At 39.2% G+C, this 13246-nt stretch overlaps 1 protein-coding gene across 1 annotated transcript; it reads right to left on the reverse strand.

The window, feature by feature from the left end:
- Nucleotides 1-394: 394 nt before the first annotated feature.
- LOC139743679 (ubiquitin carboxyl-terminal hydrolase 2-like) lies at nt 395-13232 on the reverse strand. The gene is made up of 12 exons (XM_071654138.1): nt 13111-13232; nt 11751-12557; nt 11176-11235; nt 9633-9762; nt 8802-8919; nt 7015-7122; nt 6269-6437; nt 5568-5645; nt 3000-3078; nt 2239-2346; nt 1189-1318; nt 395-494 (listed from the first exon to the last, which is right to left on the reverse strand). Exons 2-12 carry the CDS (start codon nt 12483-12485, stop codon nt 395-397), a joined length of 1815 nt encoding a protein of 604 aa, XP_071510239.1. The 5' UTR covers nt 12486-12557; nt 13111-13232.
- Between the last annotated feature and the right edge of the window lie 14 nt (nt 13233-13246).

A 13246-nucleotide genomic window follows, 5' to 3' on the forward strand; every position in this document is an offset into this window, starting at 1 on the left:
GATCCAGGCCGCTAGCACGAACGGGAATTATTTACATAATGAGCACATGTTGTTTACTGGACAATCCTACAACAGATGTTCCCTTGCAGTTATGATCATCCGGCTTTGGGTCAAGCAACGCCACTTTCACAGCCATCCAGTGTGATGTCTGCCCGCCTTCCTTGGCTTGTTTCCATGGCAACACAGGAGGCAGGAGAAGATGACTTCCTCTTGGCATGGACACATTGCACAAAAAACATCCGAGCACAAATTGGACTGATGAAGACAAGATCTTGGAGAAAGAGGCTGATGGTAACTAGAATACTTTCCAACTTGCTCTCCCTTGTAAATTCACATGTGATCTCGGTTTCACTGGGCAGTAGTAATCAGTGTCTTCTCTTAGGTAAACTACATATCAAAGGTGTGAGTCTACATGTGACAATCTGGACTGTGCGATGTAGAGTAAGACGTAGGCGTTGGCCGTCACGATGCTCGACTCTTTCAGCTGCGAGACCCTGGAAAGGAGATGAGAATATGGTACAACATGATATCACTAGTCATAATGATTGCATTGTGACTGACACTGACTAGTATTTATGTAGATCATTTCTCATAGATATTAGAATGTTAATAACTGTTTTCGCTGAACATCTTTATTCCTCACAAAGCATGGTGTAAGGGGCCAAGGGCACCATGAGGTACATACAAGTACATTCACAACATACGCAGCAGAATTTCATACAAACTTTATCAAAGACACATACAATTTACATGAAATAATTTTCATGCACATTAGGAATCATTACAGCCTACATGGTATTGGTGTATTTGACTTTTTGATGTAAATAATTGGTGGAACAAATACAAACAAAATGAAACACATTCTCATTTTCTTTCCTGTCCTTTTGAATTAGATGACTTAACTATCAATGACCTACACAAAGAGTGCACAACATAGATTCATGGCTGGCTACACCTACAATGAACCAGATGTCATCAATAATTATTGAACTAACACAAGATGATCATGAAAGCTCATTAAAGATAAAATATTGACAGTAACAAACTTTTATCTCAACACAAATGATCATGTATGTTACTACTGCCACCTTTGCAAATCCACTCAGGGTTCTGCTAAAGGAGATTACATTTAGAGCACATCATTTAGGCCAGATATTTCTCACATCTGACCAATGGAGTGTTTCTTACCTAGAATCATCATACTTGTACCACTGGTTATCCTGGTTGTGTTTACAGTAAGCTATGTAGTGGCCCCCAGCGGTGCCCCCATAATGGTTACACACAGCCTGCAGCTCATAGCGAGACGAGATCCTCGAGGCTGCAGAAGAAACATGAGGGAAAATAAAAGTCAAAACCTCTGTTGGTTCACACAGTCAAACCGATAGTGTAAGTACATGTGACAAGTTTGAATGAAAAATCTGATATATTCATTTTCATCACCTTGATATATGTGAGATTGAATCTGCAGGACAAAGAAAACATCTAAAACATGTGTGATAACTTCTATAACATCTTCAAAATATTTCTTGTCCTATAATAAGTGAATCATCACAGAAATGATTATATTATTTTTTTTTAAATCTACCTTACTCTAAAAAAGATGAGAATGCTGTTTATCTATTTTTTGCATTAAAACACTGAGCCATGCATCCGATAAAATCCGAATACATGGCTCAAGTCTTGTTTTGTGTTGTAGGTGTACCGGAAACATGATGGGGAAAATGGTTGTATTTCATGAATTTATGGGCCCATTTTTTTAACACAAATGATGCACAGGCCTATTTCGTGGATCAGTGATAATTGGATCCTCTCGTTTAACTTTGGAACTATCTTAAACCCACTGGCTGCGCTCATGGGTTTAAACAGTTCCAAAGTTAAACTCGCGCATCCAATTCTCACTAATCTACTCTGTCCTGGGCATCATTTGTATACTGACCCTCTCCTTGTAACGGGAACACCCACTGATTATATTCCCTTCATCAAAGATTTTGAGACAATTAATTTTGTGATGTGAACAGGGCTCCATTTTTCCCTCTCTCCTTTTCTTAAAACAACAAACAACAACAAACAACAACAGGGGGTGTTTCATCGACGTTTGTCAGCGCTGACAATTTCAGCAAAATCCTTGGTTTTGATTGGCTGAGATGCTCTGGTTACTGACTGTTACTATGGTGATTCAAGTTGTCAGCGCTGACAAACGTTGATGAAACATCCCCCAGGGCTGAATCTGAATCTTACCATCTTCAGACATGTATTTACTCAGGTCCAGACCACGAAGAGGAAAGTCCACTAGGGTGTCCACTTTTCTCGTCATTCCCGAGTGTGACGATGAAAACCGCTTCAGTTCTAGTAGAAACAAATAAATAAAGCAAAGCTGGCTTTATTTTACAGTGTGAGTCATGCAATATGTTTAATAAGAGAAGAAGCAGTCTCACAACACACTCTCTTTGGCATACTTCAAACTCTAAGGGACCAATGTAAACAGTTTCACTTAGACAATTCTGAATATTCAAGACATTCCATTTCCTTTTAAAGCACAAACACTGAATTAAGTGCTTACCATCACACTCTTTAAATACATATTACTGTGTTCATTGTAACAGGAGTGCACTGAACTATAAATCTGACTTCATCACAGCATCATCAATTTCATTTCTAAATCCGATTTATACATTTATAACCTGTACATTATGCTTTATTACATACACAAAAGATAAATGGATTTGTTCATAATCATACCTATAATCATTCCTCTAGTACTGTAAAAGTGGAAATTTTCGCAGTGTTGAAATTTTCGCACATTTTGCGCAACCAGAACTAGCATAAAGATAAAAGTATGCAAATATGTTTGCTTGCCTTATGTTCCAGTAGTTAATGTCTTGATTTCACAGAATTAAAAACACGCAAAACTCTTCTTACACTGCCAAGCGCGAAAAATCAGTCGCACGACAATATCCATTTTTACAGTACACATTTTGATATGAGAGAAGGAAACTTACGAATGATGAGAACTTTGGGACATCTCTCAATCTCCATCTTCTTTGTACCAGATCGAAGCATTTTGCACTTGTCGCATCGCTGCAATTTTGACAGTTAAATTGCACAGTTGTTACACACTAGTGGGACAATATATCACTAATACACTGTACAGTATTCAAATTCTCCCAAGCAAAAGAAAGACAAGCGTATTTGTACTTGTATATGTCACAAACTTTTATTGATAGAACATTTGATTTTCAGGCAGGACGTGGGTACCACTGGACATTGTCATAATTATCAAACCTTTGGGACTCACATGGTGTGTGCATGGCAATCATTCAATAACTACATGCATACTATCTGCCAATCCTTTCACTGCACATAGCTGGACAATAATCATGAGACAGTTACTTGTTTAAGTCATTGTGTTTTTAAAACACATGCACCAAATCTCAAAGAACAAAACCCAGTTTGGTATTCATTTGAATAAAGGTCATTAAAAAAAGCAACAAATCACTACATATGTGACCCGCGACAACGGTTTCAGGCAAAAGTCGCAATAGCAAATTTCCTCCTAGGCGGGGTACAAAGATCTTTACCATTATTTTTGTCGATTTGAATTTTTTGCAGAAATCGAATCTTTGATATGTTTTCTACATCTACACTAAATTTCGTAGCATAAGACTACGTTTTTCCTATCGAAAATGGAATTTTAAGCACCCTATGTTGGATCGCACTCGTCAGTTTCGAGCTTCTTTCGAACGCCGTGCCAATATCCCTAGCGTTGCTACGGCGCAAGGTCTCGCATGCGATTGGCTGGTGCGTCGCACACATTTACATAATTCGGCTTTCGGAGACACCACTTGCAGCGTTTGGGGAATGCTTTGTCCACGCGTGCATGTGATTACATGCTCCATTGTTCTTGCTATAGTGGTTTATACGCTGCAGTGCGTGCTCTTTGTTTGGCTTTCTATCCAAACTATTCCACCGCAATGTTCGACAACGGAAGTGAAACAAATATCATTTAGCACGACATAATCGTGTGAAAAGAAAAAATAGTCTACAAGCTTGTACTTGTACATGTAGTACAAATTATGACAGCAGACTGACTCAAGGGAAGGTAGATGAGAGGAAAGGAGAGGTCACATGAAACGAGTTATATTCAAATACTACATGTCAAGATCGCACGAAACTAACGAGTCGTGTTTGTTTGTTTGTCTTAATATAATTAACACCACAGAACAAGGCAACATATGCAAGGCTTGTAAAAGCAAAACAAATAGGAAGCGTGACCTTTGCCAGCACTGGCATTTTTCTGCCTACAAAAGAGTCGCCAATGATAAAGTCAAATCAACAACAATGAAAACGCGATTTGTAAATGTGTGGATTCGCCACCCGCTCCTGTTACATGCACATGGTCATGGCGTGTGGATGCCATTGCGTAATGCGTGCGCCCATACACATGTACACCATACGTGCAATTATCGTATCCGCCATCTTGAAAGACGTAATGGTAAAACAAACCAGAGCGAACCGCATTGTTTTTCGGCTCCATACGCTGAGCTGCTAGGAAGGGTGCCCGGGAAATTTGACTCTCTCAGTGAGCCAATCAGAAGGCGATGTGGTTGCTAGAGGCAGCGCTTAACATCAATTGGCACCATCGTATGGATGGGTGATTCTCACCTCGCATCGCCGCTCGGACATTGTCCATGAGAAAGAGGTGAATCTTCAAAGCCTGTTTTCTCGCAATTTTGTCAGGCTAACAACTTAAAAAGTGCATTTTATTTCACTTTCCATGCCCACTTATGGTGCCGAAGAATGCAAGTGTTTTATATCAATGCAAAGCTTAGGAAATGGGCAATGTGATTCAGTGAAAAAATGAATTTTCAAAATGCCCGACTTTTGCCTGAAACCGTTGTCCCCAGTCACATATCTCTGAGTAAAGTTACCATACCTCATAAAACTTCATTATCTCACAAGAATACAGGTTATTAAAAAAAAGGCAAAATATCACTAAATATTTGAGAGCAAAAATCATCACACATTAGAAAAAGTTTTCTGAGTTATCTAGCAAAATGTTCTATGGTGAGTAAAACAATGCTGTTTGAGTTTCGGACACTGGTTATGCAAGGTGGATCTTTTTTTCTTTTCTTTCACATTTTTGTGATTCTGCTCAAGATTTATTAAGAGCACATATTTCATGACAACATGAGTTTACTCCTTTAAGAAGGGTTAAGGAAATAAAGATGGGAAATAAAAGGAGTCCTTAAGAACACAGGAAAGTTAATGGTTCATCAACTTACAAACTGGTTTTCAACTTACAAACTAGTTTTCAACTTACAAACTGGCTTTCAACTTACAAACTGGTTTTCAACTTACAAACTGGTTTTCAACTTACAAACTGGTTTTCAACTTACAAACTGGTTTACAACTTACAAACTGGTTTTCAACTTACAAACTGGTTTTCAACTTACAAACTGGTTTTCAACTTACAAACTGGTTTTCAACTTACAAACTGGTTTACAACTTACAAACTGGTTTTCAACTTACAAACTGGTTTTCAACTTACAAACTGGTTTTCAACTTACAAACTGGTTTTCTCCGCTCAGTGTCTCAGGTTTGGTGTAAAGCTCCAAGGCATCAGCAAGGCTGGGGTTTCTAGAACGCTGCACAGTGGCAATCGAAGCAATATATTTCAATTAAAATTGAATCAGATCTGGATGTTACTGTACATGAATACCTTGAAGTTCTTTTGGCTTCCACAAAATATTTCTTGGCAAAGAAGAAGACAAATCAAAACTGGGTGCAAAGTTGTATAACTAAACATCACTCAACATGGAACATCTAAGTGAGGGAGGGAGAGAGAGACAGAGGAGAGAGAGGTGGCCATAAATACACAATCATCACACACACTTTACACACAAACATTCACACACATACATAGCTCAGGGGTCGCACTTAACTTTTTTTTTTTATAACTAGCCAGGCGGACTACTTAGAATCAGTTTTAACACTGAAGCAATATTTTGGCTAGCCAGACGGACTAGTAACTTCAGAATTTTATGATTTTTAGCTAGTCCGACGTGATTTTGGGTGGCCAATGGCCAGCGGACCATCGCCAATTTCGAACCCTGTTAGCTACATGAAGAATTATTACTCTTACTTTCTAATAGTCTGTTTTCTACTTGGCATTACGTTAACAAAATGAATGAAATGACATACAAACATGGAGACAGTGACATACGAAGTCTTGAGAAATTCTTTGTTGGTCTGCCTTGCTCATACTCACAGAGGGTATAGGCACAGAGAGGTCGTAGAAGAGTTCAAAGGTCACGGAGACGTAGTCGCAGGTGGAACAGCGCAGCGTGCTGCGGGTCAAGCCGTTGAAGAGCTCAAATATGATGGACTGGGTGAGCTGTTCTTGGCGCCGCCATGTCAGGTTGGCAAGAGCAGCGGGACTGGGAGAGTAAAGAAGGAATGAGAATGTCATGACAGCCCAGACCAATACATGCAACACAGCACAAAAATCTGGCATTAGACAATGACTTTTTTCTTGAATTTTCTTCCAGCACCTTTGACCATTACGTATGAGGACATCTAGTTGACATTTGACAACATTGCTGTATATCTTTTGTAAATGATGTTTGATGCTTAAAGAATGTGAATCAAGCACTGTAATATCCCAAATTATTGACATTAGATAAAGAAAGTGGGCAGCTTTGTAATGAAGCTCCCTCCATGTAAAAGACATTACAAACTATCTTGGAATGAAGTATTGCCAAGAGCTTTTATTTCCATCTGAAGTTAAAACATACTTCAGCTTGTCTTAGCAGCAGAGGGTCAAAATCATCAAGATGTAGAGTCAAGATAATTAAACTATGGCTTCTCATGAAATCTTAAAACCACAACTATGGGAAAGACACATTGTTCAAAGTAACATGACAATTTCTATCCTAGCACCATGGATACAGACTTGGGGTAGAGTCTGAGTCTTGAGTGAGATGTCTAAAGAATGGCTTGGTTTGTGAGACTCACTTGAGGTTTTCTGGCATGGCACCTAAACGAGGAGGGTTCTTGACTCGGTTGACGTCCTCACTCAGCTCCGCTAGCAGACTGAGGAGGAACTCTGCAGCATCATGTTGCCTGGCAACAGGAAAGGAAGAGGTGTTCACTTGTAAAGAATAGGAGCATGGATCTTGCACTACGTGTACATTTCTGGCAACATTTGGTTGCTCACATACATACACACATGTGCACACACAACCTTACACACACCAGTATAATGCACACCATGCCTATACAGTGCCTTCTCATTATAACAAATACGGTAATCACAAGATTTTGTTACAATGAAGTTACAATTCAAGTCCAACGAGCATATGAACATACTCTTTCTCTTACATACTTTTAAATACAGTTGAACCTCTCGTATCCAGACAAGTCGGGACTGGGGCTCATCCGGATAAGGGATTTGGCCGGATACGGGAGACTCAATGCTTTATTCATGTACATATACATACACATGTACTGATGTAGCCCATTGTAGTACCACATGTAGTAATGTGTATACTGCAACCTTTTCATTGCTACATTTGGGGATGTTTGGGGATGTTGAAATGTCTGGAGGTAAGCAATTTGGAAGGAAATTTGATGTAATGTATGTTAATCATGTTGGAAGTAATATGTAATTCATGTGTGTTTGGGTAGGAGTTGTCAAGGAGTTGGGAATCCCCCTTTCCTCCCGTAATTATTTAAAAAAAAATCACGGCGAGATTGCGTCCGTATAATAGAGAGATCCGGATAAAGGGAGGCCGGATAAGAGAGGTTCAACTGTATCTGTTTGGCTATAGCAATTTCACATAGCAAAAGAAGACTGCCAGTCCCTAGGACTTCGTGATAGGAAGAGTTGCCTCCCAAACTTTCTCCAAATCCACTGCATTTAAATGGAAAGATTTGTTAGGTACAAATGTACATTTGATTAGTATCAATTCATGGACAAATGTGGGCGAACTGAAATAAACTCCTCTGACTCGGCATGGCTATGCTCATAATGGCTCTGGACATCGAATCAACTGCATTTGATCCCACTGGCATTCAATGGTTATTATTCACTTTTCACACATGTCAGTGGTGGAAACATTACACACATCAAAATTGGAGAAATTACTAAGAGCACTCAGAAAGGTACTGATGTGTTACACGTATGTATCTCACTCAGCAAAAAAATAAATACCCAAACCAGGGAGACTTTTCAAAATCTAATGTCACTTATGACAAGGAATTTCAGTTTTCAGGGTGTCTCCTGCAGAATCAGGGAGACTTGGCAGCTCTGATAAATCTATCAGATGGGTCTGTTGTACTAGACTAGCACTCTCTGCTTATCTGCAAAGAGCTGTGGTGGGAGCAGATTGTACCCGATTTATCAGAGCACCTAACTAACCCACAAATCTTTCTCACAATATTCATATGAAGTACTTATTCAAATCCTATCCAAGTACAAGACTCCTATTATGCAATTACTATTAACATTATCTTTATAATTTCTCTTTGCCTTTCCCTGGAAGGGCCTGGACTTTTGTATAAAGTAGATTGTGGATATTTTCATGGAGTAGAAATCAATGTGCATTTTATGCAGCCAGAATCTAGTGAGAAAATAAAAACATGCACATATTTTGCTTTTTGTATGTTACAACCATATCTAATGTTTTGTTTCCATACATGGACTTAAAAAACACACAAAATTCTTCTTCCCAAGACCTGTGCAAAAAATTACAAGCGCAAAAACTTCCACAATCTTACAGCATGCATGACCATAGACTCACCCATATCCACGGAACTCGTGGCTGAGCATATTGCCAATTTGACGCTTGAGGTTATAGGGAGTGTAGTGGCTGTCACGAGATTCAGCGTCCCACAGCTTTTTGACGGTCTCAGCAAACACTTTAGGGGTAGGCAGGGATAAGAACAAAATGACAAATAAAACACATCTCAAACAACCTTTATCAGTCCACAAATGGGGAAAAGTGTGCATCCTTTTTTTAATGTCTAAGTAAGCATCTTTGAAGAATTTGTTGTGTCCTGGGTCCCGTTTCATAAAATTTGTTATCAATAACAAGTAAGGATAGTTGCTAGAAGCTACTGAAATCCTTGCACCTGATCTAGGCTGAGAGCAAATCTGCCACAGAAATGTGGTAGTTGTTACTGATAACAAGTGTTATGAAACGGGACCCTGGTTATCAATGCATACTGCAATCAAATTTGACATTTTGTCCCTATTCAAAGGGTATTTATACTTTGTATCTCAATCGGCACATGTAAAAAATCTTATAACTCAATTTTGAATATCAAAAATACTGAGTGAGTTTCAAAACAACAACTACTCACGTACGCAATCCAACACAGTGTCCAATTTGACATAAACTTGGCGGTATTTTGTGAAAATGTTGCAAATGTGAATTTTCAATTTCTCTTACTATCTCTTGACAATTTCGGACTTTGAGATACGAGGTCCAGTAATGTCCAGAAAGATTTGTATTCTAAATGATTACAGAATACTATATATCCCTGTAAGCTTACATACATTAATCACAAATTTACTGTGGCTGTAGTCCTTCCTAGAACTACAAATGGGGTAGCTAAATCAGCCAACCCACCTTGGAAGAGCTTGCCCGAGTGGTAGCTGTTAGAATTGACGTGCCCCCTCACGAGGCTGTCCATGTGAAGGCAGTACTTGGACAGGTCCGGGATGGAAGACAGACACTGGACCACAGTGTTCATGTAGCACTGTAGAGAATGAAATCATAGGCAAGTATGTCATCAAGAATTTCATGATTGTATCAATGTAAACTACTGTCACTGCACTTTCTATGGTAGAAACTGCTGACTACTCAACAGCAGCCAGTACTGTAAAAGGTGGGTATTTTCGCGCAACTAATTTTTCACACATGGCCCAGTAAGAAGAGTTTCGCATGTTTTCAATTCTGCGGAACCAAAGCAGTAGGTATGGGCATAATTATATGGCAAGCAAAAAAGTTTGTTTGCTTTTATTTTCGCGCTGGTTTCTGATGGCGCAAAATGCGTGAAAATTTCAACACTGTGAAAATTTCCACTTTTACAGTATTTCAACTGTTTTTTTTGGAATCTGCTATTCTTGTGACTTCCAATACAACAAACCTCTCTATGCTACAGGACCCAAACCCTACTGTATACTGGCAGTCCAAAACCTATAGCAGATTCCAAAACCTATCGAAGACGAGCTGATTTTGCCATTACATGTTTCCCACAAACATCTGCACGAGTATACTTGGGACTAGTCTTCAACAGGTTGAAATGCATTTCTTGAACATTGTGTGCTTGTTGACTAGTAGATTCACTGAGTAACATTTAATACGGCAAGAATGGTAGAATTTTGATAAAATTAGACACTGTTTTAAGAATAGAAGGAACTTTGAATTGTTACTTGCTTAAACAGCACAATAATACCATTGCCCACATGCAAATAAGGTTGATGATGCGATCACCTCAGAAATAACCAAATGATTTGCATGTATACAAAATCTTCACTATGTTTCCAGTTCTTGAAATGAATCAGTCAGACAAAAAGATGTCAAGCCTGTATCCTTCACATCATATTATTGTTGTGTGTAATGACCGAGCAATTATAATGTTTACAGAAGATTATCGCCCTTACTGAAAACATTACCTGGTACGTATTTGTAAATAAATACTTTTGTGTTCAATCTGATCGTAGAGTTGGAAGGTGAATATACTGCTACATGTATTCCAAACTTGAACATGCAGCTGCTTAAAATCGTTCATAGTTTTAGTGAGAGGTCAAAACACTCCAGACCTTATATATAGGACATTGAATGGAGGATCAATGACTGGCAATAGTAAGCAAACAGTATCAATCAGGTACATTGTGCCATACGAGTAATTATAGCAAAAATCATGATAATAATATCAATTTATAAAGTGCAGAATCTATGTCGCATGTTTTTCTTTTGTCTAAACAGAAAGAGTTCCTGATAAGTTCAAACAATAGTGAACACTTTAATGAAGACATGCGTTTTAAGTCTAAATTTGAATGATGCTGATGATATCTAATGGTAAAATAGAAGTAGAATAATGGAAGGAAGTAAGTTAGAAGAAAATCTATTTATCCATAATTAATAAAAACATTAAAAGGTTTCTTACTGTATTTCCTATGTTTGACAGCCCTCTTTTGCCAGGCCCTTGAGTAGCTCCAAGTCCGTACTGGGAAAAAAAAAAAAGAGACATGCAAACATTTACTTGGTTTATGTATAAACTTCTCGTATGAGTATACAAACAAATAAACAAACAAACTGGAGTTGTTTCCATAAATGTAAAATATTGGAGGATTGCTTTGTTTTTTTAAAGTTTAGCCCAAACTTAAGACCATGTCTGCTTACAGAGTTATTGTATTCAATGGTAACGTACCAGTAGCAATCATAGACTCATCCATCAATACTACCATTATATATTCCACGCTACAATTGCTATAAATATGTTTCTTATCATTTGAATGACGTTTACACATCGTACTGCATAATAATTAAGATTGACTCCCTATGCACATATTACTGTCACCAAAGTGATCTTTGATATAATCTTTACAAAAAAGACAAAACTGGACTATACAGGAGGCAATCCAATGACAGCTTTCTGTCAAATATGAATTCTCAAACTACATTGCTGTATGTGATGATATAAACAACCTGCGCTGGCAAGAAATGTATCATTCATCTTACCTCTGCTGCTGTGCTTCTCGAAGTAAAGTCATTAAAACTTGATCTCCTCTGGCTCAGTTTTACAATACTTGGAGTCCGTTTGAGGGTAGAATAGCTGGAATGCCCATTAATGGGTCGAGTCATTGATTCTTTCCTGTAGGCATCCCTTGCCTCCGCCGTCCCATTGGCTGATGAAGTCCGACTTTCACAACTGTCCCTGGGACGGGGTGCATTCAAATCCTCGATGGAGGATTTGTAGAGATTTTCCGTCACGGTTCCAAAGTTTGAATTCTTGTATGTCCTTGAGGATGACGATGACGCGTCGTCCATGTAAGGCAATCGTAGCATGTCATTGGCAAGTGACGAGATGGTCCCACTGGTTCGTTCCGATAGTCGGTTCTGGGAGGCATACTTAGTACTGTAGAGCTTTGTAGACGTGTCCTCGCTGTAGTGTTTTGGCTCATACTTCGCCACAAGCGGACCTGTGTTACGTCGAGTGATGTCGGGGCGATGCGTGCGGAAGGCGTCGCGCGATGTCGTCGATGGCGAGCCCAGCCCACTAGAGTAGTAGCCCCTTGGCTTGGAATAGGTCGATCCCAAGGCATGCTGGGTGGCTTGTGGGGTAATGCGGCGTCGGTAAGTGCTACTGTGGTAGCTATCAGGTGGATGGGGCATCATACTGGCCTTGGTGGCGGTGGTAGTGGTGGTGCGCCCATGCTGGTGTGTGACGGGGGAGGGGCGCACCCGGAGAGACATGTTTTCATCCTCAGGATCCGAGGAGGGGTCTTCTGTCTTTTGTGGTCCACATTTGTTACCTCCAGGCAGCGCCTGTAACGAAAAAACATTTTAATGTCAGTCATAGCACAGTTTATGCACTTCTCAAAACTTATAACCAGGACCAAACTTACAATGCAGTTACAAGGCATAACCAGGACCCAACACACCAAGTATTAAAGCATTAATATCAAATCTCTAGTTACAGCTTAATTACTATAATGAACCTAACCCTTACAAGCTCATAATGGCAAACATGCTGCCTGGAACAACTGATGATTACACTGTACTTGTGATTTTAGAAATTCAAGCATTTAATGAATCCAGAACGTGTCATTCTTATCTTCTGCAAACTTTACTGTAAAACTATAGAGCATCACATTTCTTTCTGCCTATTGGTTGTCAACTGGAGTATCACATTTCGTCAACATCTCCTCGTAAGTGAAGCCCACTGAACCTCTGCACTATACTTTTATGAAATTGCTCAGAATGGACAAAACACTATCATTAATCTCTTCAGTTTAAAATTTCATTAAATTAACCTCAGAAAGTAACATGCAAAGTTGATGACCACTTAACTATAGTCTAATACCAATCTTGAACATACCTTTCTCTCAGAACTGTTGCCGAGCTGCCGTAGTTTGGTGACAGACTCCCTCACTTTGCGCAGACGCCCTCTTGTGGTATTTGGTATCGTCTTGAAAGTGGCAAATTTGTCCAATTTAAAAGGATTGTGTAGTTGT

The sequence above is a fragment of the Diadema antillarum genome, unplaced genomic scaffold, assembly GCF_040938485.1.
Source record: "Diadema antillarum isolate AM-2024a unplaced genomic scaffold, OU_Dant_1.0 seq00001103_RagTag, whole genome shotgun sequence".
In the NCBI taxonomy this organism is placed as follows: domain Eukaryota; kingdom Metazoa; phylum Echinodermata; class Echinoidea; order Diadematoida; family Diadematidae; genus Diadema; species Diadema antillarum.